This window comes from Colletotrichum orchidophilum (genome assembly GCF_001831195.1).
Source record: "Colletotrichum orchidophilum strain IMI 309357 chromosome Unknown Scaffold_2.1, whole genome shotgun sequence".
Lineage (NCBI taxonomy): Eukaryota > Fungi > Ascomycota > Sordariomycetes > Glomerellales > Glomerellaceae > Colletotrichum > Colletotrichum orchidophilum.
This window is the reverse complement of record NW_019172958.1, coordinates 316,436-344,095: the sequence shown is the minus strand read 5'-3', so window position 1 is coordinate 344,095 and position 27,660 is coordinate 316,436. Positions and strand designations below refer to the sequence as shown.

The 27,660-nt window shown below is 54.4% G+C and overlaps 6 protein-coding genes across 6 annotated transcripts; 2 read left to right on the top strand and 4 right to left on the bottom strand.

The window, feature by feature from the left end:
• Nucleotides 1-442: 442 nt before the first annotated feature.
• CORC01_00238 (uncharacterized protein) lies at nt 443-2,669 on the bottom strand (the record flags this gene model as incomplete). Its single annotated transcript, XM_022611896.1, has 2 exons — nt 443-2,049; nt 2,645-2,669. 2 exons carry the CDS (start codon nt 2,667-2,669, stop codon nt 443-445), a joined length of 1,632 nt encoding a protein of 543 aa, XP_022481521.1.
• Nucleotides 2,670-8,769: 6,100 nt separating this feature from the next.
• Nucleotides 8,770-9,260, bottom strand: CORC01_00237 (uncharacterized protein; the record flags this gene model as incomplete). Its single annotated transcript, XM_022611895.1, has 3 exons — nt 8,770-8,926; nt 9,012-9,063; nt 9,152-9,260. Coding segments are annotated over 3 exons (318 nt in total), but the record flags the coding sequence as incomplete, so codon positions are not given.
• A 792-nt stretch (nt 9,261-10,052) lies between these two features.
• On the top strand, nt 10,053-12,314 carry CORC01_00236 (uncharacterized protein; the record flags this gene model as incomplete). Its single annotated transcript, XM_022611894.1, has 1 exon — nt 10,053-12,314. One exon carries the CDS (start codon nt 10,053-10,055, stop codon nt 12,312-12,314), a length of 2,262 nt encoding a protein of 753 aa, XP_022481519.1.
• Nucleotides 12,315-14,415: 2,101 nt separating this feature from the next.
• CORC01_00235 (uncharacterized protein) lies at nt 14,416-15,547 on the top strand (the record flags this gene model as incomplete). Its single annotated transcript, XM_022611893.1, has 2 exons — nt 14,416-14,964; nt 15,095-15,547. The coding sequence occupies 2 exons, from the start codon at nt 14,416-14,418 to the stop codon at nt 15,545-15,547; spliced, it is 1,002 nt and encodes a 333-aa protein (XP_022481518.1).
• Nucleotides 15,548-16,791: 1,244 nt separating this feature from the next.
• On the bottom strand, nt 16,792-18,420 carry CORC01_00234 (mitogen-activated protein kinase; the record flags this gene model as incomplete). The annotated part of the gene is made up of 5 exons (XM_022611892.1): nt 16,792-17,011; nt 17,060-17,432; nt 17,491-17,872; nt 17,942-18,137; nt 18,203-18,420. Coding segments are annotated over 5 exons (1,389 nt in total), but the record flags the coding sequence as incomplete, so codon positions are not given.
• Nucleotides 18,421-23,987: 5,567 nt separating this feature from the next.
• Nucleotides 23,988-26,950, bottom strand: CORC01_00233 (Sec23/Sec24 trunk domain-containing protein; the record flags this gene model as incomplete). The annotated part of the gene is made up of 3 exons (XM_022611891.1): nt 23,988-23,999; nt 24,068-26,281; nt 26,339-26,950. 3 exons carry the CDS (start codon nt 26,948-26,950, stop codon nt 23,988-23,990), a joined length of 2,838 nt encoding a protein of 945 aa, XP_022481516.1.
• Nucleotides 26,951-27,660: the final 710 nt, after the last annotated feature.

Sequence of the window (27,660 nt, the reverse complement as noted above, 5' to 3'; positions counted from 1 at the left end):
CCCCCCCCAACAAACGTCGAAATTGAAAACTCGTTTCAGCAGGAGGGAATCTTACTGGGAAGAAAGTCTAGTCGCACCGGATGGAAGGAAACCTGGATCCAAGATGGGCCCCCCCTTGCTGTCGTGTCACGTTCTATCCTTTTACAGGTTGACAGTCAAGTTCAGGCACACTGCCGACAGGCTTTTGGCTCGGTGCATGGGATCCCGACTCTATTAAACCTAGTTTTGGACGTAGTCGCTGCTTACTCATACGCGGCAGCAACGGCCATATATGTATCGATTCATATATTGTATTGTGATAATAAGGGGAATATGAATTCAATGAAATCGGTCTTTGACATCGTTAGCCGTCTATGAAGCTCGCCATGCCCTGAAATGAAGTTGAGTCGTCTCCTTTCCCATTAACACTTCATGCTGCTTCAAAATGCTCCCAGCTCAAGCATCAAGCATCAATCATCTTGACATCTTCTTCCGTCTTCTCCGCCGTCTCCTCCGCCGTCTCCTCCGCCGTCTCCTCCGCCGTCTCCTCCTCCGGCTTTCTCATCAGCCAGCCCATCAGCGACCAAACCAACTTCATGGCCTGAATGCGCTCGTCGAGAACAAAGAAGTCGTACCACGGGCTGCGACGAGCCTCGACCTGCCCCCAGCTTCGGTGGACATCGTCCTCGGTCGCGCCATCGAGCACGTCCAGAAGTCGCTCTGGCACGCGCACGCGCAGGATACTAATGTGGTGGAACAGGGAGCTGATGACGTAGATGTCATCGTAGCCGGCGCCCTTGACCTTGCCAATGGCCTCGTAGCGCGTCTTGCGGTCCCAGCTGGCAGAGGGCGGGCGGACCATGCGGTAGTTGTCGTAGATGGACATGTTCTTGCGCGGTTTCTTGGTGGCCGGCTGGCCCCTCTCGGTGTCGACGCTGTCCTTGTCGCCCTGGATGGCATCTCGTTCGACTTCGCGGCCAATGGGGCCTCCGGAACCGCCTCCCCAGCGAGGTTTCGTGGTCCACCACGCGCCGTCACCAAACTTCTTCTCCGTCTTCCCTTCTCGTGCGCGGTGCTGGGCGGTGATGAGGGCAGCCACCAGCTCACGAGCCATGTCGATGACCTCGTCGTTGTCCTTCTCAAAGGAGATGCTTGCACGCGCGGAGACGGCTGCGAGGGGGCCCTCAACCACGCCCTGTCGGGCAGCCTCACGCGTTCGCGGGGTCCGGAAGATGAAGGTACACCCGGAAGCAAAGTAAGAGGTCCTCGGGGGTGGAAGCTCAGCTTGGCGCTTGGAGGGTTGCGGCGAAGGCCCGCTCGTGACGTGAAGACGAGGTTCCGTCCTAGGAGCCGAGACATTGCAACCAAAATCGTATGCTACAAGCTTGAGAAAGGCCGTCAACAGGCTCTGGCGATACTCACCCGGCATAGATGAACCTGCCGAGGTGCGGATGATGCGAGGTGTCTCCGGGGTTCGTGGCTTATCCTGCTCGGCTTTGGTACCATCGGCGGCCTTGCCTCCTTCGGTCTCCCTAGTATGCTCATACGGGTTCGTTGGGTCATCCCAATAGGTAGTGAATGCCTCCAGACACCTGAAAAACTCATACGCGTTGCCGAGGCGTGCCTGTTGCTGCCCTTTGGGCGCAGGAATGCGCCTTACAGTTCGGAAAGCATCCTCGTTTGAGTGAGATAGTTCACGCTTACGATCGAGAAAGGTCTGACAGCCAGGCGATTGAGCGCCGTTATTCAGAACAATGCGCGTTTCCGCATTCTTCTCACGTGCCTCCTCTGGGGAGAGCTTGCCCCAGCCCTCAAAGTCGGGCAGGTAAGCGGAGTCAGGAATGAGATCTGCGGTGGGAGCATCCGGGATGAGGTGTATGCCCAAGGCGTCGAATATGGCGGTATTGATATCTCCAGGGCGATAGATATCTTGCAGAACCGAAGTCAATGGCTTAGTCGGACCAGTAGGCGCCGAAGAGGCTTTGAGCTGGGGTCGGCTCTGTGGCAGGGTGATTGGCGTTGGAGATGGGATATCTTTCGGGTCGATCTTGACAGCGGTTGGCAGGTTTGCTAGCAGCTCTTGTTAGGATGACAAACTGTAACAATGCTTCGAGTACTCGACTGTCACGACAGTTCCGACAGTCAAATAAACGGTAGGAGTCTCCTGGTGGTACGATTGGCTAGACACTAAGAAATTGCCGGGTGAGATGAAATCGGGTGACGGAAAGCGGGTGCCGGCCGAGACCGGGCGTCCCCGCGAACGGGCCGCCAAGGAAGCGGCGCCAAAGAATGGAGGCAGATCAAGCGCGGAAAGGATGGTGGGCTCCTGTGGCAGGATCACAACAGATAACGGCATTAACGGCTTCTGTGTTTTAAGGTGGGAGTAGGTAAAGCCGTGATGGCATTGATCGACGATACGCTAGGGTGTGGGAGGAGAGGACGAGGAGAGCAGAGGCAAGCCGACGCAGGGAAATGATGGAGGAGAAGGGGGAAAACAGAGAAACGGATGACCACTCGCGCTCGGCAATGGGTAGAGGCGCCATCGTACAATAAAGGTTTGACTCCAAGATAGCCTTAAAAGTCACAAAGCATTGTCTCTCGTCTTATTCAGAACAGATGAAGCAGCAACAGACACTGGTTGCACTTAATGAAATAGTAAACTCACCCAGAGCGGGATACGTGCCGAACATGTTGTCGTGAGGGTCAAAGCTAATTTCTGAATAGTTTGAGATGGCACGACTTGGTTATGATTCCCAGGAGACGTTTGATGCGAGGCGAGGTAGAGGAAACGGGAAATGGGTGGTCCGGTCGGCGATAGCACTAGGTAAAGGCGGTGGGGTCTTTGGGGAGGTAAGGTATGGGCGACGTCGAGCGGGGTCGAAGCCTGGCTTGCTTCGTTGGTGAGATAGGGATACAAAAAGAGAGATGCATTCAGTTTTTGGCTCAGACGAAAGGTCTGGTTGGCAACCGGGTTCTGGTATTTTAATGTTTGGTCAGGATCAACTCCTCAGAGCACCTCCACCCCGCTAGGTCAAAAGATGACAGAGGCTGCATATGAGTAAAGAGAAAATATAAACCAAGTCTGACCCAGGTAGCTGGGAGGAAGAAAAGTTATGGCACGTCGTGAATGGTGTAGAAAGTAGGAGACGGGAGGGTGAGGGGAAAGGGGAGAGAGAGGAGAGGGAATCCGGAGCCAGGAGCCAGCATACATACATGTACCTAGAGGAGAAGGAAATGGGCTCTGGAGCGCTACAGTTGGTAGAGCAGGCCCCCGTACCTGCCTCGTCAGTCATAAGTCAATTAGTCAATGGAGCAAACAACCCCCGGCGGCGGCTCTGTGTGCATGTGCACCTACGCCGTTGCGGACCACAGCTGCTGCGAAAGGCAAGGCGCGGTGGGCGAGAAAGAGGAGTTTCCAGCAGACGCCGTAGAAGCGAGAGCTTGGCGGCCGTTGCAGTGTGCAAATATTGTCCGTTGTTGGTGTGAGTTTCCATCCATGCGGATCTGTGGTGCTCATCACGGCTTTGCTAGGCCTGCTTGTTGGACCACGACGGACAGCGATCCACACTTATAGGTGCACCATGCAGTGTTTCTGCAGCTCTGCGGGTTCCTCTCCTGGTCTGCGACATGTCCTATAGGTCAATGGCGCATTTGCGTGTTGGTTTGGCTTGTCCTTAGCCCTGGGACGAGGTCAATCGAGAGCTGTGATTTGATGTCGTGCGAGGCGATAGGAGGAGCGATGGCGCGAGGGACCTTGCAAGTTGAGGCACTGAGGGGTTCTGTCCAGTCTCTTCTTCGGGTGCGAGCTCGATTGAGAGTTCAGGGCGGACGGGAGCGGGGTGAATGACCTGGTCTCCAACAACGGTGAGCACCCCAAGACTGAGGCCATGGTTATTTGAATTTCTCCATCTTCTCCGGCTGGACCCGGTTCTTTTCTGCGGCATACCGGTCGATGTTTCCGCGACGAGCCTGCCGACGTGCGCTGCCAATTTGCTGAGTCATTAGCGGATCGGAGAAACGCTGCGGGACGAGGATATGTGGGTCCCCACCGACGGGACGGTATCCAGCGCTCCGGACTTGGAGCCCGGCCGCTCGCCGTGTAGTGAATCCGGCCTAAGCCATGAGGTGAACAAGTGGCTGACAGATCCCGACATCATGTATTCCGCTATACGCTAATCGTCGTACCAAATTTTTTGTCTCGGCGTGAGAGTATAACACAAGACGGGAGAGTTCTGGCCCGTTGTGTAGATGCGATTCACATTGTAGGAAGCTGGAGCAATGAGAAGAGGTACAGCCATCGTTCCTACGGAGCGCACACTGAACACGCAACGACACAGCTGGCAGCTAGCAGCTACCTTCCCCTTAGCCATATCGGCGTTGACTAGTAGCCGGTTGTGAGCGAATGATCTTTTCCTTCCCGACAGTACTCATGAGTTAAAATCATTGTACAGCCTCACTCAAGATCGATATCCCCGGTCGGAACCTTTCAGAAATCGTAGTCTGCAAAATCCCCCGAATCGCTTCGTGTCCCGACCGTACGATGCGGCACCTGTGTTTCGGGATAGGTAATGGCCCAGCTGCTTTAGCGTGCAGAGGAGACAAAGCGGAGCGCCAGGTGAGACATTAGCACAAGACAGACTGCCCCAAGGTCTATGTCTCCTCACTCTTTTCTTCTGGTTTCAAAAATTTCCCGCGCGCCCGTGGAACATTGAACTTGACCTGGACAAATTCATGGATGGCATAGATTAATGTTCACAATATGATGCCCCTCTTCCACCCCCTCGACTAGCCCTGTGTCTTGGGAGCATGCCACGTTGCCATTGACATACCAAGCCGGCTCATCGGGTTTACGTAGCGGTTAAGCTTACTCGAGCTTATCTCACATCGTATCATGACACCAGCCAGCAACGTCCCGAGCAACAGTACAGTAATTCATGTCCAGCGACATACACGAACACGAGGGCACTGTTGATGTACGCGTACTTCGTTTCGGCCTACTGCAGCCAAAGGGTAGAAAAATAAAAAGAGCGCAGAGACCCTTCCAACTTTGCACAGCCCGTTTTTCCAACTAAACCTTTCCAAAAGGCTGATTGAATTTTCTCTTATCACATTCGTCCTTTCTCCCGGTCGAGTTAGATGACTGGTTTTCGACTGGTGCTGTCGGCCAGCCCGTCAAACCATCTGACGTCTACGACGGTAGTATCGAATAGATATCCAACCAGTCACACCATCACTCAGGACCCATCGCTTTCACGCCAACACGAAGCAGCTGGTCCTTGATAACGGACCCCATTGTCATCTGAGTTCTTGATGCGGCCCTGATGATGCCAATCCCAACAGAGAAATCTGGAATGTAACGGTATCGAGGACTTGCTCACTGGCCCCTTGAAATGTTTGGTCTTCGAGTTTCACGCCCTTGGTTACGGTTGTCCATCGTCGTTTGATGATCCGGGAATCTAGCACAGGAGCAAAACGAAAACATAGCAAGGCCAGATTTTGGATCAGGGGGGTGGGGTTCGGCCAGTGTCCAAGCCGGCCGGCGTTGTTTTCTCTCTTCTTTCTCCTCAACAATTCTTTAAGCTTGTGTCACTTGTTAAAGCTTTGCCCTGTTCTCCCCGCTGATATGCATCGTCGGCACTGAAGATCCCTTTGATCACTTGCATTGACCTTGTCAGGAGGATTGACAGCCGAAGATGGTAGACCACTCATGATTTGGGGATACATTTCGACGCACTTCTCCAAACGGACGCATACCGTATCCAACCTCGTGACCTCGATGGCAAAAACAGCAATATGTATTCGGTGTGCGTGACTGGAGGTATTTGGGCTGTGCTGTGAGCATGTTTGAAGGTTGCGCGCATTCTCACGTCGATATCCGAGACGCGCCAACCTGACGACACCATGTAGAGACCATAACTCCCTGTTTCCCGGCAGCTGCATCGACGAGTAGGCACTTGACCTTGGCAAGCCGCAAAAGGCGCAACAAAAGACGCCTGGCATTTTTCAGGGGATACCCGGTGCACAAGCCGTATGCTTGTCAATTGATCGACCGACTAGCCCCTGGGCGTTTGACGTCTCGGTCGCTAGTGACCCAGTCGGCAGGGTGAACTGCGGGCAAGACGGGCCAAGACCATGAAAGAGTCTCTTGGAAACGGCTGCAGGGTGGTCTTCGCTTTCGTGGACCAGTCTGGGAAGACCCTGCGGGCTGCCATCTCAAGCGTCCACTGTGGGTGGTTATGCCACGAGGTCAAGGGGACCAGGGGGTTTGCCTGCAGTCGATAGACATACCAGTCTTCATTCCCAGACTTTCAAACCCCATCAGAATATTACGGCCTTAGCGGGCAGCAACCAAGAGGAGCGAAATGGAGGACGCAAGGGTCCTGAGAGATCATTGTGCTCTGATAGCTCAAGTGCACGAAAGGCCGAGCGAAGAGTTCCTTGTGACCTCTGTTTCTGCTCGTGACGTACATGCTCGAAATATCAGGCGAAGCAGTGAAAGTCGGGATTTGGCCGAAGGAGGGACGGAATTGGAGTGTAGTTGAGAAGGTCTTAGCAGATTCACCACCAACCACGATGCGTGGACGGGACTCGTAAACGTGTGGTGATATGTCCGCAGTTCAGTTGACGCGTAGCGGACGACGAGGAAAACAACGACAAGTCATGCTGCTCCGCTTCTCTTAACCCGACTCACTGAGGCGCTGCGTCGTGCTTGGTGTTTCTTGTTTCCTGCAGGCTAATGGGCACAAGAGCGTGATATGGTGTCTCATCCAGCGGAAAAAGGAGCGACTGGCAACCCGCACCAGTGAGGAGGAGGGGTGAATGCATAGCGACGGCAACCGCGGCAGGCCTTCTCCGGATATGTAACAGGCGAGAAGGGGACAGATGTGAGCGGGCCGCATAGGTATTTGTTTGAGAGATCATGACCGAGAGGGCGTAGCCTGGATTCTATTTGCAGACAATTTTGACGCTGACGAGGTGGGAACTCGGAGAATGAGGGGCCAGTCACGCAGTGGGCGAAGGGGGGAGCCAAGAATGTTCCGAAGCGTGTGCCGGGGTTGAGAAGTTTTGCGATGACTTGTTGGTGGTAACCGCAGGCAGGAGAAATGAACTCGAGATAGATTAATTGAGAGGTTAAAGACGCACGCGCCTGGCCTGACTTGGCCGTTGCCCATGACCAGCCATGATGCATTTATTCGTTTGTCTGCCGTGGACGGGAGAGCGCTGCAAATGTTACTTTACGTACGCAGGTACGTCATGTTTCTCGTGTTTTTCTCGTGTTTATTGCGCGTATGTAACGTATGTTGCGTATATTATGTATGTTGCGGTGATGGTTGGAGCGGGAGCCCGAATTAAAGATTCTACTGCTTCTGCTGCGTGGAGATTTACGAGCATAGACACCTGGCAAGTCGGCGAGGTCTCGTTCCGGCTTCTCTCCAATATCCAACGGACCATGACCAAAAAGGGAGGGCTCGAGTGGCAACCGAACAATGGCGAGAGGGGCTCTGGTATTCGAAGTGTAGCCGTACTTACGGCGGATGGAATTCAACTAAGCATGGAAAATGCCACTGGGTAGATTCTGGTTCGGGACGGTCACGTACCCTCAGACGAAGTATTCCCTTTCCCAGTTGGATGCGCTGCGACGGGAAGATCCCGCACCGCAGTGTCTTGCAGTGTTTCCAAGGCAGACGGCTGATTGGGCGCCACAGAGGGGACTTATGCAGGGGTAAACGGTGGAGAGACGTACCACAAGCTTAGTCTTACACCAAGGTAAGGTAGAGAGAGGCTAGGTGACTGGGTGCAAGTCGAGCGAGGATGGTTCTGGCATGTCTGGAATGAGAATTGAAAAGGGAACTCAGGAAAACAAGGTGTGGAGGGGCCGCCAACCAACATGCTTACCTACCATAGTAGGTACATGTTTATGGGCAGAGTGTCGCAGATGGCGGGAGAATGAGATGCAGCCATTCGCTTACATAAGAAGTAGTCCTGGCAGAAGAACCCAACCAGCCCAATGAAGGAAGTTGAGAGTCTGTGTACACCTCACCATTTCCCAAATCTTGCATTTTGACCGTCACACTTTGACTACAACACTACCAAATTTTAAATCGATATAATAAAAGTATAATCAGAAGAGAGCCTTTTTTTCCTTTTTTTTTTTTTTTTTTCTTTTTCCAAAAATGTGGCAGAGTAAACTAATTATGCGTTCTAGCCACTACCTCGAGGCGGCACTGTAAAGATTCGTTAAGACTTTGAATCTTGGTCTGGGAGATGGCGGGGTGTACACACCTCAGACTTATGGCATTCCACTGTAGTGCAAGGTACACTATGACTTGACTTTTCCAAGCCTGAGGCTGGGGACCCCCTGGTCTAGAACATGCCTGAGGTCGCTTGGGGGCGGGTTCTCGTGCTTCAGGTGTGTTACAGACAAGGGGGTCGCCGTTTTTGGACTCTGCATCTCCTCTTCCTCTTCCTCTTTCCCTCCCTCTCCCAATCCCGTTCCTCTCCTATTCCACTCCCACATTGTTCACAACCGTTGGGGGAACGTCCAAGTCTCTCAAGGTCAGACCCCATCCCTGCAGCACCGATTCCCATCTTGATGCGCCTACGCTTCTAGTCCCATCATGATTCGCCCACCAATACCCAGGTCCCACCGCTCCAGCGCTCCAGCAACTACATCCTGTCCCTCTCTTCCCAAAGGAACCTTCTCAGACACGGCCACTAATGCCCGTTGGAACAATCCCGCGATGCGCCCGAGAGAGATGTGTGAGAGTGAGAGAGAGACAGAGAGATCCATCAAACATTGATCAATCCTTCCATGCTGCGACAGACGCCATCAATGCCCGTGCTTTGCTGCTGCTGCTCATGAGGCTCCCTTCCATCCTCTTTGCCATGAGTTGAGTCCGTTCCACGAGTCGAGTCACGTCGGGTCAAACAACGCACTTGAGGGAGACTGTGTTTAGAATCGTACTAGTGTACGGATACCAAGGACGCAAAGCCATATTTCCTCCTCTTGCAAGTTGTGGCTTGCGGCATACCTTGCATTTGCAGGTGTAGCGGCTCCAGACTTGCATGCCCGTCCTCGGCGCCCTGTGATGGCCTTGGTTTGGTTTGGTTTGGTTTGGCCTGGTCTATTCTAGTTCTGCTTCTGGTTCAGTCATGGTCTGGGGTCTGTCACTTTGGTCGTCCTCGATTAGAGTAAGGAGATGGAGCCGAAGTAACGCTGTCGCTCGGCGCCTACTGCCCTTCTCCTCCTTCTCCTCCTCCTCCTCCGGTCCACGGTTAACGCTACTCCCTCAGCACCTCTCCGGCTGCTGGGACAGTGGTTGATACCACAGTACACACGCCTGTCGTCCATGCTATATCATGTAACACGCAAGTGCCTGCTTGCATGTTGCAAACTGTTGCCCGTCTCTGTTTGTGAGAGGTCCAGAAGAGGTGTGTGTGGTCCCTGTCCCGCACGATCGGAGAGACATCCCGCGAGCCTCAGTCAAGACTCAGACCCTGCCGTACCAGTCCAAACCGGTCCATACCAAACCACACCGGGCCAGGCCCTTGCTGTCTCTTCCCTACCATACCATACCTTGCCTGACCATACCTTACCCTGCCATACCCTCCTTCAGTCTCTTACACTCCCTTTGCCCCGATCCCCCTTCTCGTCCTTTCCTTACCACGCCCTGCGAGTCTCTCTGTGAGACTTCTCACTTTCTCGACTTTTCACCTTCTTCTCCCGACAAGTTTGGTGATTGCTTCTTTTCTGTACTCAGCGTCCTGTTTTATCCGCTTCGATTTCGAGAACGACGACAGCTTCGATTTTGACGATACGATCTCATCGCTGCGACTGTCTGCGCTTGCGTTTCTGCTTACACTTAATCGTCACCGAGAATCTATTCCCCACGACTCTTCCGTCGTCTATGCCTCAGAAGGAACCGGTTCCTAATGAGATTTTGCGAATCGACCTAGATGGCCGGCTAGGCTTCTCCTAGTATCAGTCTACTTTCTTCAACCCATTTCGGGGCCCTTGTTTGATTCTTGAAACTATTCAGTTTTTGCGACTGGAATCGCAACATATTGCAGCAATGTCGAGTCCAAATCGCAATGCGAACCTCCCGGATGGGGCTTTCATCACGACTTTCAATGGCAAGAGGTGTACGGCTAGGCCAAGGAATGGAAATAAGTCAAAGTCGAACAACCAGCAACGAGCGTCGACAAGTACGTCCCACTCGACATCGACAACACATTCGACGACACGACCGACACCCCCTCCGCAAGTGAGCTCATCGCCGCCGCCGCCTCCAGCGGTGGCTACTCTTCCTCCTGCTCCGCCGCCGCCGCCTCCGCCGCAGACAACACCACCGCCGCCGCCGCCACCACCGCCAGCCGTTTTAAGTAGCAGTTCAGCGAGTACGACGAGCTCCTCTTTACCTCCTCCTCCTCCTCCCCCCCCTCCCCCTCCAGTGAATACACCCTCTTCAAAACCACTGCCTCTGCAGCAGACACAACCGCCGCCTGCTCCAGTGGTCTCGAGCCCTCCTCCACCTCCACCGCCGCCGGTTCCAGCAGTATCAACGTCTTCTACGCCCCCAATTATTGATGCTGAGCCGCCGGCAACCATTCCTACTTTTCAAAATATTCCCAATTTTCCTGTGCAGAGTTCTCCCCCTACTCCCGCCCAGATCTTCCCCCCTGCCTCATCTTCTTCTTCAATACCTACCCCAGCCGTGTTACCACCCGTTCCAGCAACCAGCAAGACTGATGCCAACGCAGTCCCAACACCAACCCCATCTCAAGCGCCGCCCGCGTTCTTCAGCAACATCAGCCCATCGCCATCGCCCACGAACAGCGCTGGGGCCGGCGCTGGCGGTGTCGCGCCTTCGCCACCCCTGAAACCGGGTACCGCCGCAGGCGAGGCAGGAACAGGCAACAATGCTCCCTCGACCAGTCAAGCTCCTGCTTCGAGCAGTAGATCTGGCGGCGTGGCTACCCCCGTCGTGATTGCTTCGAGTGTTGTTGGTGCTGTGGCGGTGATCGGCTTGCTTGGGTTCTTGCTTTGGCTTTGGCGGAAGAGGGTGCTGAAGAAGCGTCGGAGCACGCTTCTCACGCCGTTGTCCACGGATCCCAGCTTCAGGGAAAAGTCGTCATATGTCATCGACAGAGGGTCCCTAGGACCAACACCGCGCTCAGCGAAGCTCAAGGCGGCGCTTGGCTACAGCTTTCAAAGATTCCGCGGCCAGCTCGGCGGACTGGTCTCACGCAACCGGGATAGCAGCTCGACCGGCAACCGTCCTCAGTTTATGAATATCACCCAGCACAGCCGAAATAACTCGTCTCTGTCGAACCATGGTTCACCGCGACACGTCGTGACGACAAAGGATCGAGTCAAGGACTGGTGGGAACGGCTGACGGCTGATATGAAATTCAACTGGCGACTTCGCGACGACAGGAATGCCGAAAAAGATCCGTTCACCTCAGCTCGTAACATGAGTGACAGAAAAGCGGCTGCGCCTGGACAGCCCGACTTTCTGACGCTACTGGGTATGAACGACAGGGAGGTTGAACGGGAAGCTCAGAGGAGGCGAGTGAGCCGGAACCAAGGCAGTGCTGGCTCGGCCGATCACTTCCTCGGTGGACTCGGACTGAACTTTGAGAATGCTTCGGCCAACCCCTTTTCTGACATGAACGCATTACCTCACGACTCTGCGAAGCCGGCACCGCTCGTCGTAGTCAATCCCGGCAACGGCAACGGCAACGGCAACGGCAGTGACAACAACCCCTTTTCTGACGCCAATGCCATATCAGCACCTGCTGCGGCAAGAAAGCCATCATCGACTTACGTTGCTGACGTACGCCGGTCACGCGGCACATCCGTAGGCGGCGCCACAACGAGGCCTCCTAGCGGATCAACCTATTCTCCGCGCCTAGATTCCATATATCGTGACTCGACGCAGAGCGTAGAGAGCTTTGCGACAAGGCGAAACAAGTTCCGATCTGATCCGTTTGATCTGGAAAGGCCCGAACTACTTGGCAGCAGTCTCGGCAGCAGTGGCGGTAGTCGAGCGACACAGGCGAGCAGTAATTATAGTGAGAGTGGTGGAGGCGCGCCCCGCGTACCTGGCTCTGCTCACACGCGTGCGGATAGCTTCAGCTCCAAGTACAGCAGTGGAGTGAGCATGGACGGCTGGAGTGATCCCGGGCCGGACGTCGGGCCCTCAAGTGGACCTGGCTATCGCAACGAAGGGGCCGAGAGCCCAGTTGCCGGCTACCGGTCTGGAGACCAGAAGAAAATCATTGGGCGGAGGCCCAGCGGCGGAAGCCAGAACAGCGTCGGCAAGGCGTTGTAGGGGGGGGGGGGGGGGGGGATATTTTCATATGTATACAAAAAAATCTTTTATTCACTCTTAAAAACCGTGGGGAGGAGGAAGGGGGGGGGGGGGGCGGGGGGGGGGGGGGGGGGGGGGGGGGGGGGAATTTCATCATCATGTATTACCAAAATATCTTTCACTACTTGTACAAACGTTGGAGATGAAAAGGGTTGAGAGGATGGCCATGCACCAGAAGAAGGGAACGATTCTAACGCGATTGGGGCTTTGAGGAACAGCCACGCCGGGTTGTATGTTTGCAATGAGAGATTGAGACGGGGATGGTATGATGAGGGATACCGACACAAAATGTAAGGGACCCTTTCACCCGGGACCGGCTATGGTGTATTTGGTGTTTTGAGGAGGCGGACACACGCCCATTTGGTCTGTGCCGTGTTCCTGTTTTCTGGGCTCCTTGTTTCTGTTCTCTCCCTTCTCACGAAGGACCGTCAACACCTGTTGGTTAAGACACTCCAAATTCAATTCCGCGTCCCGCCCAGCTTCTTACGAGTGGGTGCGATGGCGGGTGGAACAGCACAAAGCCTGTTCCATCGTAATGGTTTTGTTAGATGAATCCTACAATGTTAAAATATATCTGCCTACATGGAAACAAGACGGGCAGAAATATTACACTGTTGATCAGTACCTGCTGAATACTCCTCCTCAAGAGACAATGAGGCATGGGCGTTGCTTGTTTTGCCTGTGTGTTCCATTTTATCAAGTAATGCTAGGGTAAGACGACATGAATGGCTGCGACTTGTACGTAACCGGAGGCGAGACCGGCCGTCCGGGCGCCCGGCCGGGGGTAGCCGGCAGGAAAAAGAAGCATGAATTTGGGACGCAAGTGGAGCCGTAGCGAGCCGTAGCTGTTCTGATAAGAGGAAAGCTTCATGCCATGATGAACAGCTGGCAGGAAGTGGCGGTGGCAGTCGCATGATTGTCGATAAACCTTGTCGAATCACACCACTTGCCCTTCCCGTCCCGGGTCGAGATCTGTCATAGTCATGTACCTTGCCGTCTGTCAGGTAATGCTTCCGTGACTCTCTGCATGGTGCTAATACACGGAGAAAGAGCAGTCACAGTCACTGGAAGGAGCAAACCGTGGAGCACCTCGCTGTGTCCTGGGTGGGATTAGTGGGTGCAGACCACACACCTAATTACCCCTCATTCGCGGCGTCCATTCAGCGTCGACAGCCCCCAACAACATCAAGCCGGGGGCAAGCCAACGCACCGTGCCCATACACACCATACCGAAGTAGCTTGGGCGTTACGTTAAGGTGTCAGTCCACCTAATTACGGTACAGCTCAAGGTATTCAAAGGTGAAGACAGCAGGCAGGCACAAGCAACGGACAAATGTCTACCACCCGACTCGATAGGTAGCACAAAAACTAGGCAGTCTCGAACCAGCAGCCACCGGCCCAGTCATTGTGACTTGACAATAGGTATCTCGCTCTGCCCCGTCGCATCCCCCGACAAATGACCCCGCCACGCAATGAGCTGCAACCTTCCTCCTTTCGAAATCTCTCCCTACCTATCTACGGATACTTTTATATAGATTTCTCCAGACCTCGGTGTGCACCCGCCGGGCCACCCTGTCCCTCTGCGGCGGGACCGATCCGAACTCACCGCCGTTGGCCGAAAGTCAAAGTTGCACCGGCGACAGCCCCGTCATCCAACGACCTTGCTACTCTCAGATCACCATACTCAACCTCCCACCGGCCACCTCAACTCACCTGGCCTAATCAACACAACCCGTTAAACAGACCAAAGCCAGCCCATCTTGCTTTTTGCTTACCTACTACCGACCTTAGTAAAACCACTGTCGTTTTCGTTCAGCACCTGCAATACTCTTAGCTTGGAGAGAAGCACCACCTCATCCATTCTCTCCCTGTTCCCCCGCCTCACCTATTCTCACATAGCGCCCGTCTGTCTACTCGATGAAAAGCCCCTGTTCGGCCACCGCAACCGACCTGTTCCCCTATATGCCACGCTATCTTCTCCACGCCCACCCTTGAAAACCGGATCTCTTCCCACCCCTGCCGGCTTCGACATCATATGCTGGCTAGACCCGGAAGTCGCGAGATGGCTTACCAAAGTCCTCCAGAAACACCATCCTCCTCCGGCGCCCACACGCCAACACACCCCTCCATCGCACCGTCGCTATCGAGCTCCGTCATCACAAACATGTGGTCTGGTCTAATACGCCGCTTCTCCTCCGACGTCCCCGAGTCCTACGGCCACAACGAGCACCCCCAAGAGCCTTCACATCTCGCTCACGCGTATACCGAACCTGTCAGCGGTGGGGGCTTTCACGATGGCATTAACGGCGTCTTCTTCCCCACCCAACAACCCATGCGAACCGCGAGCCCATTCCGTCCGCCCCCTCTTGATCCCATCATTCTGCACGGCTTCAAGGAGAGCACCTCGCCGAGTGCCCGGCTGTTGAGCCATGGCGTGGCTGAGGAAATTCGAATTATGCTTCCAGAGAGGCTCAGGATCAAGGAAGACTGGAGGTTGATATACAGCTTGGAGCAGGATGGCGCCAGCCTGGCAACACTATACCAAAAGGCAGCCGAGTTCCAGGGACGGCGAGTTGGGTTCGTACTAGTCGTAAGGGACGATTTGGGTGGCGTAAGTGGAAGCATCTCCTTTGATCGAGCCTTTTATTTGCTTGGCCAGATCACAGAAACATATCGAACACGTTACCGTAGAGACATGTTTTGGGATGGCGACAGCTAATCTTTCTTCTCCTCCATGACAGACTTTTGGCGCCTACCTCTCCGAATACCCTCACCCCGCGTCCAAATACTTCGGCAACGGCGAATGCTTCCTCTGGCGCGCCTCCACACTCACCCCCCTCCCACCCCCACCATCTGCTGACACGACGAACCTGACGCGCATCACCACGGTGGCCAGCCCGACGCGCTCGTCCTTTCCGAATAACAACAGCGACCGCAACGCGCCGTCTCCAGCGCCGAGCGAGTCGATCCGCTTCAAGGCTTTCCCATACTCGGGCATCAACGACTACTACATCAACTGCGAGACGGGCTTCCTAAGCGTCGGCGGCGGCGACGGCCATTACGGGCTGTGGCTCGACGACAGCCTCGACCGCGGACATAGCGGACGCAGCCATACCTTTGGCAACGAGCCTCTGAGCGACGAGGGAGAGAAGTTTGGCGTACTGGGCGTGGAGCTATGGGTACTTGGCGCCTGAAGTTGTGACTACGCGAAGAGGAAGAGGTGGAGATTAGAATCGACCGAGTTGATGCAGACGGGCAACGGCTGGCGAGAGCCGCCGGAACAACAGTATAATAATCTACACAGCATGAGCACGAGTACGCCAAAATCGCGACGGCTCAAGTTGTCTATGGAGGGGAAATGACCCAAAAAAGAGAAAAAAAAAGACAATACACCACACAGATATACGACTGGACTGAACTGGGCGTTGGACAGGGGCGTAAGGCGAGGTTTTGCAAACGGCCACAGAAGCTTCTGTGGGCCATTATTGTGCACACTCTGGGGCAGCAATGGTGCCTCCACGAGGCAACTTGTTTCTTTTTTTTTTTTTTTGGGATCGGATGTGCGACCAGGGGCGAAATAGTCAGTATATCGTCATCTCCTTGGGAGTCTGGTATTTGCGATTGAGTGACCGTGAAGTCAAATCTGGCAACGAAGGAGAAAAGAAAGCGCTGATTGGGCAAACGAGGATTGAGAAGAACGTCCAATTTTACAATACCCCCTTCCCCAAATTAAAGAACCAATACTTTTAACATTCCTTCCTACGAATACTGAGCTTTGTCAATGCTACCCTCAGCCAGAAGTGACGAAAACTTGCTGGCTGGATGTTTCAGCCTTTCCGTCTCACCGTGCTAGTTGATGTCCTTGTGTGGCGCGTTGGAGCTTTCATATGATAGCTTTCATGTCCACGCCCACAGCTGTTCATTCACACGGGGCCAGGAATGCCCAAGACCGCATGAGCAACCAAGATCAGTCGAGTGTCTCATAGAATTGGCCTGATGTGTACGTACTACAGGCATGGACTATGACATGATTCCACCGTCTCAAAGTAGACAGGTAATCGAGAATTCGTGCTTGCACAGATGCGGGTTCGACAATCATCTGTAAGTTCTCACATTTTTTAGCCTTCGTAGGCTCTTTGAATAGCTCAACACTGTTGCTTTGTGCTTACAAGCGACATCGATTCAGTTGACTGAACACCATCATCGCATGTTCCCCAACAGATTGTGAGTTGGGTCCCCGACGCGTTGGTGCATTCGATGTTCTCAATGCTTACCAAGCGTGAGATGACCAACGTCATTGATTTCCCTAGCATTGGACGAATGGAGTTCTGAACACAAGACGGGCTCACAGGAAATCAAACAGCCGAGTAGATGAAGAAATAGAAGAGGAAATTAGACGAGAAAAGTATTTGCCTGTCCATCATTCATTCGACTGATTCTAGTCGAATCCGACTCGCCTCACATATGTTCCTTTGGGTCTTTCGACCACCACGGGTCTCACGGTCTTAACTCCCCTATCCGTCCTGCATGGTTTGTCTATGGTCATTTCCTCCAACCCCAGAGTCAGCAACTGCGCTGAGCTTTTCTCATTCTCATCGTCCCGCCGGATCATGTCTCTTTGGCCCACATCATGCTCCTGCTGTGGATCGTTTTTGCCTCTCTCATTTGCTTCCCTTCTTGCCATACTATACTGCGCCGTTGCTCACCGCATGATCTCCTGGTAGATCAATTGCTTCAGCTGCTCTTTGCTCAGGTTGTCCTTGTGCTTGTCGAAGTCGAAGAACTCCTCGGGGATAGGTGGCGCAGTAGGTTCATCATCCGGGTCGTGGTACGGCTCAAGATAAGGGTGCTTAAGGGCGTCCTCCACCGTAATACGCTTGACAGGGTTGAAAGCGAGGAGCTTCTCGAGGAGGTCGAGAGCCAAGTCGGACGTCTTGGGGAACAGGGTGCGGAACGGAACCTTCTTCTTGAAGGGAAGCGAGCGGATGTACTCTCTCGCGCGGCGGGATTTGATACCATAGTAGTCCTCCATCGTCGGGGTGCCCAGAACATCCAAAATCAAAGTGAGCTGGTGGTGGTCTGTGATATCCCGTGGTCAGCTTGTAGCTTTAGTTTGGCCGAATTAGGCCGTACTTACAGTCCTTGCCAGGGAATAGAGGCTTTCCGCTCAGCATCTCAGCCAGAATACAGCCAACCGACCATACATCAATGGCTTTCGTGTACTCCTTGAATGTCAACATGATCTCAGGAGCACGGTACCAACGGGTCGCCACGTATTCCGTCATGAAACCCGAGTTGTCCTCCTGGGATGCAGCGGAACGCGCCAGACCGAAGTCACAGACTTTCAGATCGCAGTTGGCGTTCAGAAGCAAGTTGGAGGGCTTCAAATCACGGTGGAGGACATTGGCCGAATGCATTGCCTTGAGAGCGCGGAGAGTTTGGTAGATGAAGTATTGGCAATGGTCGTCGGACAGGTCTTGGGTTCGAATGACACGGTGCATGTCCGTCTCCATGAGTTCCTGCAAACAAAGACATGTTAGCAAACGATCCATTCCCATGGATGTGGCTCGCGAGGAAGTTTTGCTCACTTGGATGAGGTAAACCTCATTGAACGTCTCATAGCTCCGGGGCTTCTGGATGTCGAGGATAGAGATGATGTTCTCATGATTGAAGTATCTCAGAAGCTTCATCTCACGCAAAGTTCTCAGACAGAACATGGAGTGGTCGAAAGGTGTGATCTTCTTGATGGCTACCTTTTGGCCAGAAGGCTTGTGTATCGCCGAGCTATCATGTGACCAATTAGCAACCCAGTGGTTCTTCAAGTACGGTTGAGACGGTAGACAACGCACCAGACGACTCCGTATGCACCCTCGCCAACGACATCCTGAATGTCATATTGCTCGCTTACGTTGAACGAGATCTTTCGGGAGCCCGAAGCGTTGGGGGGATTCGCGCGCGACATTGTGAGCGATGTGCGACGATGGTGTCGATGTGGAGAGGAAGTTGTCGGAGCAGTTGGCCGACGGAGTAATACCACACAGGCGGGTCCTCGCGAACGAGATGCTACCTTGGGCGGAGAAAAAAAAGGGGGGGATAAGAGAGAGAGGGGGGGGGGGGGGGGGGCGAGTTAATGCACGCTATAACGAGCCACCCGTCACAAACCAAATCAGCTACGTGGGTGGTGTTGGGGGGCGGGGGCGGGGCGGGTGGTTGTGGCGGTGGTTGGGGGGGGGGTGTGAGGATGAGGTGGGGTTGTGTTGGTCACTGCGACCGAGGAGAGCAGACTTGCCGTCCCACGGTTGGTGTGTTTGGTGGTGGCGCGGGCATGAGTGGGATGGGTTGGGCTGTCGGGTGGTGCGGTGTAATGGTTGTTGGCGGTGGGATCGGCCGACGGCTGTCAAAAATGTTGGGCGTCGCAGACACACAAAGCTGAGGTCGCAAACCTGCAGTACTTTGTTCTTTGGTTGGTTTGGAAGAAAGTACACGCAGCCAGGTCGGTCCAGTCAATGAACAGACAACAGGCGGATCGGCTTCAGAGTATCTCGAGAGGGGGAAAGGATGGGACAGAAAGAGGCGGACGGGAGGGTGGAAGGGGACGAGTGTCGTCGGAGGTTCGAAAGTGGGCGAGGGCCGTGTTTCTTGGGTCCGCTCGGGCCTTGGGTGCTGGCGAGGTCCGCTTGTCACAGGCCGGGATCGTGTTTAGATTCTTGCCAACGTCTCGGATGTTGGTCACTCTTCGTCTTGTTCGTCTAGTACCACGTTTGGCCAATATGGTTATTGGGTGTGTGTTGCTGGCTTTGCTCGATAGCAGAGACGCGAGGAGGGTAACTCGTCGGTTGAGTGTGAAGTATTGCAAGTGTCCGGACCTGAGAGGGCTAGTTGGGCGGAACTGCAGGCTCAGAGTTGGTGTTAGCTGGAAGGAGCTCCAACGGGTCAAGTGACAGAAAAGGCAGGTATCCCGGGATGCGCAAGGTTAAGCAAGGTGAGGAGGGTCCTGAACCAGCTGGGACGTCGGTCGGGTACGGATAAAGGACCGCAAGACCCAGGACCTCAGGTCCAAGCCAGGTTTGCAGGAGAAAAAGCAGTTTAGATCAGCGCAGAGCAGACCAGAGGGAGCAACCGCAGACGAGCAGGTTCCCGGCCCTTTTCCCTTGCCTTCTTCCGGTCTTCTCGAAAGGCAACCGATCTTGCGGGAGAGTTTGCTACGACAGACAGATGCAGTGCAGACAAGCTTCCAGAAGATGAGCGATGACAAGACGGGAGGCACAGAGAATGGGAGCGCGCGCGTGGCCTGGAGGTTGAGGAGCAGCAGGAAAAGGTGAGGGCAAGCGGGTAGGGTAGCGGGTCGTGGGCGACGCAACGAAACGAGGCAAAGGGTAAGGGGAACGGGCGATGAACCGAGCACCCCCTGCGACTGCGATGGGACTTCAGACGAGATACGTCCAAGGTGCGCAAAGGAGGACAAGACACTATGAAGCAGGCGGGCCCGGAAGAGAACAACGCGGTTCGACTTCACGAACTCCTGGACCGGAGCCCTAGCTGCTGCCGCTTGGGTGTGTCTTTTCTCTCTCTTTTCTCTCTCTCTCTGAGGGTTGGCCTACCTAGGTGCTTGTGCCGGTATGAATGATGTTTGGGGTGAAGGGAATCGAGGCGAAGGGAAGAGAAGCAAGGGCGGCGAGGGGGGTTGAGTTGCTCGATGAGAAGAGGGTAATAAAAGACTGGGCAATGAGGTCGCTGAGCACTGCGGCGACGGCGATCTCGGGGTGGTGCCGGACGGGACTGAGTGCAAATACCCAGCTGAAGACGGGAGGCCAAAGACTCAAAAGCAAAGTATACGTACCAGAGACTTGCGATGAAGCGAGGATGCGAAGCTACTGCGGAGGAAAGTGAGGTCAGGTCAAGTCAGGTCAGGTATGGTGAGGCAAGTTGACCGTCGATGTTTTGGTGAAGAAGGTCAAGGCAGAGGGGAGAGGGTGGAGAGAGTGAGAGTGAGAATGAGAGTGAAAGAAGGTGTTGAGGCGGCTGTGAGGCTGGAGAAGAGGAGGGAAAACTCGCAAACGTGTGATGGTCAGGCTAAGGGTAATAAGGTGAGGTGACGGGTGGGATGGGTCAGTCAGGTATTCGTAGAGAGAGGTGAGGTGGGTAGGTAGGTAACCGCAAGGGGGGGAAGACGGCAAGGGAATGGGAGTTTGGAGTGAGAGTTGAGTGGACGAGGCCAGGTCCGATAATCTTACCCCGCTGCAGATTTGTCTTTGTGTAGATGTCACAGTGTCTCTCGATGTGATGTGGTGGACACTGGAGAGCCAGTGCGAGCGACTGCAGGCGGGCGTTTATTAATTATGGCCTTGGATGAGAGTCGTTGGTCAAGCTTAGGTTGAGGTGTTATTGGATCACCTCCGTGTTTGTGTCTTGTCTTCCACCGGCGTGGTTTGAAAGGGGTGAAGAGGAGAGGGAGACGGCAAAATAGGGTAGGATGGGTGAACCAGGCCGACGACTGACTTGTATTCTGGCGAGACTGGGAGCACCTGGGAATGGGATCGAGAAAGACAGCGCAAGTGGAGGAGAGGGGGAGGGGGGAGGGGGAGGAGACAGAGGAGGGGGGGAGATAGCGGGACCTGGCCCTGGGCTAAGGTCGCTGAAGGTGTCGGTCGGTTCTGAGGATAAGGTAGCTCGATGGAATAAGGTACCTACCTACCTACCTGTGGCAGACCTTGTACCAAGAGAAAGAAAAAGTACCTCACCTTACCTCCCGTCAACTAGCATCCAGAACCAACCAATTCCAAAGCTCTCGAGAGCGTTTGCCAACCGACCTTACCTTACCTTACCTCACGTAGGAATTGGTACTTAGCTGTCTCATGGCCACAATGCTGGACACTGTCACGAACGGTTTGTTGGCAAACCTGACAGATTGCACAAAAACGGACCAAGGTGCGCAATCAAGTGTACAGTGTAAGATACTGCGTAAGGTAAGGTACCTAAGGTACCTACCTACCTGCTTACACCTACCGGTATATGTATGGATACCTGAGCTAGAGCCCACCAGGCACGCTGATCCAGGTCAAGCAAGATAGATACCTTTACTTGGAAACGTGCTTGCTTCAGGAAACCACCCCCACCCCAAGACAAGGGCCACTCAGACCCAACCCATCCATTATCGCACCCGTGGCTTGGACCGGGGCCCAAGTAATGGGGTTTCAACGGGAAGCCTACTCGGGGGCTGACCATACGACTTGCAGGCATCTGTCGCTGCCAGTTGCAGAGAGGTATCCATGCCCCCGTTTAAGCGTATAGCGAGAAACACACCAAGCCGTTTCTGCAAGCTGTACGGATACGGATACCGCATACCGTTGTGTCCACGAACAAGCTAAGGTGGGTATGTATCCCTCACCGGCATCCGTCTTTGTAGGTCTTTGACACCTTTGCCTTTGCCTTCCATCAAGCATGCCAAGCTACAAACATCATTGAAGTCAATGGACCTGTTCTGGCCAAAAGCCCAATGAATCAGGACGGCTGACTGATGGATGAATGATCTACCTCTCTTACTCGAAGGGACCCCGACCTGTTTCTAGTGCGGCGGAAAGGGAGCTTCAAAGACACGCTGTCAGGGCTATCCCAGCGCCACCGCCGAGCCAATTGTTGAGCAGACGAAGAAAGCCTACCTGGAAACCCCCTTGTCCGGATAGCAGAATCAGAAAGGGCCGCCACATGAGGCCGTCTGGTGGAAGAAGGACAACCAAGCCCCTGACGGTTTCTCCAATACAAACAAGGTGAGACCAAAGCACACAGTCAACGCCACCCCCATAGTCGTCCGTCCGCGTCTACACAACCGCCGCGAGGGAAAGGAAAGACTGACTACCTTAGACTTTCCAATCAACTACTGGGCTGCATCCGTTCGAGGACTAATTAATCTCTGATTCAAATAAAGTCCAGGAAAGCTCCGCCCCTCCCGCCGACCCGTCAACCCGTCAAACCGAGCAACCAAACAATCCGAACTTGGACTCCCACAACCGCAGCATCGACCAAAGGTCTCACGATAACCACACAAAGACCTTTCTTACCCCCGTGTGGATCTGTCCTTGGCCTCACAATGCCACATAGAAAGAGACGAAGCCCAGACCAAAAGCAAACGTCAGATAGACGATGCTGTCTCTCAGTCTCTCTCAATGGAAGAAAACCCACTCGCCCCTTGGGAGCACCGATGGCGGTTACACATCAATGCTCTTCCCTGCATCTTTCAGCCCACGTTCTTTGGTCTTTAGTCTTGACTCCCATTCTCATCCCCCTTCCTGAGCCAGAAGTTGCAGTGGGAACAGATGATCCACACCGGCTGATGAGCCCAACTTCGGGATGATAAACCATGCTCTTTGGGGGTTTTCTGCTAGCTGATGAGGTCTTCTGACGTTCTCAAAGCTTTCATGAGACTTCTACGCGAGGCGGCACTAACAAAGGAACGTACGGGGAAGGGACGGCGCTAATGGAACGAGCTTGATACATGCATATCCCCGGTATTCCACCCTTTTCCAGGGGCACAGACACCTTTTCAATGGGGCAAGGGGTGGGGGGAGGGGCGACTTCTACTCTTTGGCTCACACCATATGAGAGGTCTTTTTCTTCCAAGTACGGATATATGCGGACTAGTAAGGCATGGATTAGTACGGATACCTATAGCTACTTTCTCGCCGAGCTGCCGAAGCGTCAAACCAAGGTAATACCGCCTACCTTGCTATTCAAGCCATCTCGTCTAACAAGCCAAGGAAAGACAAAAGTGCAGCATCACACAAAGCAGCTGGATGAACCCAAGTGACAAGCGTGCTAATTATACCAATGTGATGAAAAATCAGATCGACTTCTGAACCGGCCATTGGCCGGCACTCTGCAGCCACGGCACACATACTGCGGCGCCTAGCACCGCCCGCCATTGGCCCCCGAGCCGGCTCCCCTCTCACCTCGGCGCGTGTGTTTCACCTCTCACTGGTGCCAGTTTCACCAGCCCACCCAATCAACCCAGGAGTGCCAGATTTCACCTTTTCCTGCGCCCCTGCGCCCCTGCCCCCCGGTTCAATTCCCATCCCAAAATCCAAAGCAACGAAAGGAAGGCGGGACAATTGGATGGCATAAGTGGTACACGCGGTCTGGCAAGTTCCAGACATTCATCTCCTCAGTTGCGGACGGTATGGTCGTAGTTGGACCTGCGGCGGCTACTACCACCCTGACGTGTGGCAGGATACTGCGCCTAGCACCCACGACGCCCCACGACGCCCCACGACGCAAGGTGGACCCTATAAGCTCCTCAACCTCTCGAGACAAGCTCATTTCTCTGAGGCGAAGGGTTCCAAGAGACTAGGTAACTCTCCGACACGCCAGGTCCCCCATTACCGATGTCGCCATTAACCATTTCCACCTCTCTCATTGGTATTTGAATGATCTACAGCATGCAGAGCTATTCACACTCATACATATACGCTGCAAGCATGGCTATGTGACGGGAGGACGATGAACAAACGTTCGGCCAGTATTTCTGCGTATTGATCTCTAGTTTGATAGAGACATTGGTCTAAATAAACCTTGTTGTACCACCCAGCACCACATGCTACCGTCTTTCACTTGCAATTGCCCCTGGTACTGCTTCTCCAATCAAGTCACAACCTGCGTCGTCTTGTTAGCAATACTACCCTGAGAATGAACAACCGCTTTGGGTGCGGGGGCAAACTTACCTTTTCTCTAAGAATACCAAGCCACTGTGCTGCGCTCATGCCCTGGTCCGCTCTGTCCTCCACCAGTAGTGTCTGCGCCCACAACTTAAGGCTCGGCTCTCCGTCTTCTCGGACAATATAGAGATGGGGCAGGATGATGCTGCCAACTCCCTTGGACTTGTGGTCCCGGCTCTTCTGAACAACTGCTCGTACCCGCTCGTTGAAGTCGTTCTCCAGCTCCGGCAAAGCACCCTTGCCCACCCGTAACTGAGTCCTGTCCTCAACTCCAAACACGTCGGCCAACAGCTGCGGCACGGCATCCCGGCCAGCCCAGAGAAACTGTGTCTGGCCGTCGTCGATGAGATACAAACCGTAAGGGGCAAATCGTTCTGACGAGAGATTCGCCGGCGGCGGGAGCACAATCTGGCTAGTCTCCGAGTCAGGCACACCTGCGTTGTCGGGCATGTCGTGCAACGAGTAGAGTCGGGGGTAGATGTATTGCATGAGCAGAGGGACAGGAAGCGTCGAAAGCAGACAGAGGGCTGCCGACCGCAGATCTGACGGGATTTGAGCTGACTTCCGGAGTCCGACGTTCTTCATGAGGCCCAAGAAGAGAATGGGGAGGCCGCGCAGGTTGGAGGGGAACTGCAGACCACCGCCCATGCTGCCACCGGCGAGCTCCTTTCTGAAAGTTTGCAAAAGTTCGATCAACTTGTTTTGAAGAGAGTCGCGAGCAGCTTCCAAACCTCCACTCAAGGCGCGCTCGACTGCCTTGTGACTGAAGTATGTGGTGATTGCCTGCTGGTCGGCCGAGGCATAGATATCAGCGAGATTTGTGGTCGTTGGAAGGGCCAACGTCATGACGCGGATGCGACGCTCTCCATTGCAGGTCGTGTGAAGAACCGCAGTCTGCAAGCAGACCACATTCTTCGTAAGGTTCTCGTCGATGGCAACCTCAACGACGTAGCATTGATCGCGAGGGAAGGCGGGGAAGGCGCATAGATCAGAGCTTCTGTTGAAGAAGTTACCATAGAAGGCATTCATGCGCAGACCAGTGGTGGCGCGAACGCGGAGCACGGCTTCCAATCCAATCTTTGATGACAAGTAGTCACTGAACTCGGAGGCAAACTTGATGGCGTCTTCAGGGCGCCCAGCGTTCCAGCCCGGGTAAAACCAAGTCTGTCCTCCAGTGTACCTCGGCAAGTTGCTCAGAGAGGCGACATCCTGGTATTGCGAAGAGAACAGGAACATGTCGATGGAGACCTGGTTCTTTGAGCACTCTACAGCAAAGCTTTTGTAGAAGCTATTGGCAGTTTGGAGCAGACTGCTTTCCTTGCTTGTACCCAGCAACTTCTTGTCCTCGCGCATGTCCAGCTTGCCGACGCCCACACTGGGCAAGGAAGCACTGAGCACCACGATCTTTCCGCCGAGAGCCGAAATCAGCTTGTGGCCAGCTCTGAGGGCCGAGCCCATGGCAGATCCATTGTTCTGGTTGCTCTGGTACATTTCAGGCAATTTGGTCAGGAAGCCCTCAATGCTCTGGCGGCTCTCCGTCAGGGGTACCAGCAGATCTTGGGGCACAGGCAGGAATGGCTCGTCCAGATCGCTGACGACCAACATGCTGGTCTCGGTGTTCTCTTCACCATCCTTGGGCACGGAGAAGTAGTGCAGGCTAGAGTCCACAGCGATGAAACCCAGGCGAGTTCGACGATCGGCATTAGGTATCCTGTCGAGACTGTCGAGGATGGTTCGGGCACTAGTCGCGAGAAGGCCAGTCGAGACAGCAGCGTAGCTCACGTCAAAAAGGAACAGGTAAACTAGCGGCTGAGGCGGGCGCACCATGTACTCCTGGGGCGCAACAAACTCAACAACTGAATAATTCAGCTCGTAACGTCCCCAACGGTCAGTGCTCCTTTGCGAAGCAGCATCCCAGTCGAAAGCTTGAGGTACATCGTTCGTCAGGTTGCACATGTTGCAACGCCAACGGTGGCCATGGTCCAAGAATGTAACGAAGGGGTTGATGTATGTTCTGCAGCGTCGACAGCGCGCAATGACCTGATCCTGCACCACAGGAATTGGATCCTCACTATCGTGGAGAGCTCCATAAGGCTGAATGACTAGCGCGAAGGGTAACCTCGACTTCTTCAGGAGAGAGTGTGTTGTCGGGACGGCGTTGAGGGTAGAGCGCACGTATTTAGGACCGCAATTCGCATCTGGGGAGGGGGTCACGCTTGTCTAGAGGTCTAATTGTTAGAAGTGAGCTTCACAGCCGGGACATGAGTGTTGACATACGTTGGGAGGAAGAATAATGGGAGGAGGAGGCAAGTCTAGCTCGGACACATTGAACGGCTGGTTCATCAAGTCGGTAGGGTAAAGCTGGTTCAAGGCCACAGGGCGAGCGGCTTGGCCAGTAGGTTGCTGCTGGGTTTGCCCGCCGAGGTTCATCCCGGCCATCTGCTGGTTGAGGCCACCAACGCCGGGGGCGGCAGAGGTAAGGCCGGACGCAGGATATCCGGCATCGGGGGCTTGATACGCGCCGTAGGTTCCGGCCTGAGCAGCGGGAGGCTGGGGTATGCCGTACTGCTGAGGTTGAGGAGAGCCATACGCGGCGGCGGCGGCGGCGGGTTGAGCATCCTGCGCAGGATAGCCACCATAACCCGCGGCCTGCGGCTGGGATATTCCATATGGCTGTGCTTGAGCAGGTGCACCAGCCGTATTGGAGTTGGCGCCAGCTCCGAACTCATAGGCTTGGGTGGCATAACCTCTCTTCTTCTTCTTGCCTTGATCAGTTACAGCTGGCTGAGAAGCTTGAGCTCCCTGTGCTTCGTAGCCATCCTGAGGCTGGTCGGAGTAAGGTTGTTGCTGTGGGGGGTATTGGCCGTAGCCGTCGTTCGGTGCCGACATGGTGCGCGGTCGGGGCAAGGACGAGATTGCGCTCGATACTCTTTGCGTGGGCTAGGATCCAAGCTGTGGCTTTGCGATGGATGGGAGAGATGGACGTTGAAAAACGTGGGTTGGTCGAGCGAGGCCAATGCCGGGTTTTTGGACGTACGCAACAGGTGGCGTGGCGTTGGGTAGCGAGGGGTTCGAGAGGATGGCAGATGGTCGTCAATGAAGATGTGTCCACATGAACCAGATGACGAGGGCTGTTGGGTATGGGTCAAGACGAGGCTAAACTAGACACCCAAGCCGGGTAGCGATTGAGAAAGGGAGGGCGAAGGTGCAGAATGTAGCCTTGGGCAGATTCGAATGGACAGGTGGTTCAACCCACTGGATCCAGCTCCAAATCGACTAGGTATGCACCTCTATCGTAGGCAAGGGCTTGACTGGCTTACCTGGAGTATTCCATCATGGCTGGCGGTCAGGATATGTGGCGGGGAGCTTCTGTGCACAGGCCAGGTGAGGCTGAGGCACCCGGTGACGGAATAATGTAAGACCCGAAGAAAGCCCCGCGCCGAGCCCTTTCGGCAGATTGCCGGCCGGCAACTGTCACACCCACACTTACACAAAAAGGGACTGCTGTGTATTGCGCAGAGGTCCGAAGAGAGGGAGCCCATGATGCAGTACCTAGACGGAAGTCTTAGGTATCCGTAAAGCGAGCTCTTTTCACTTTT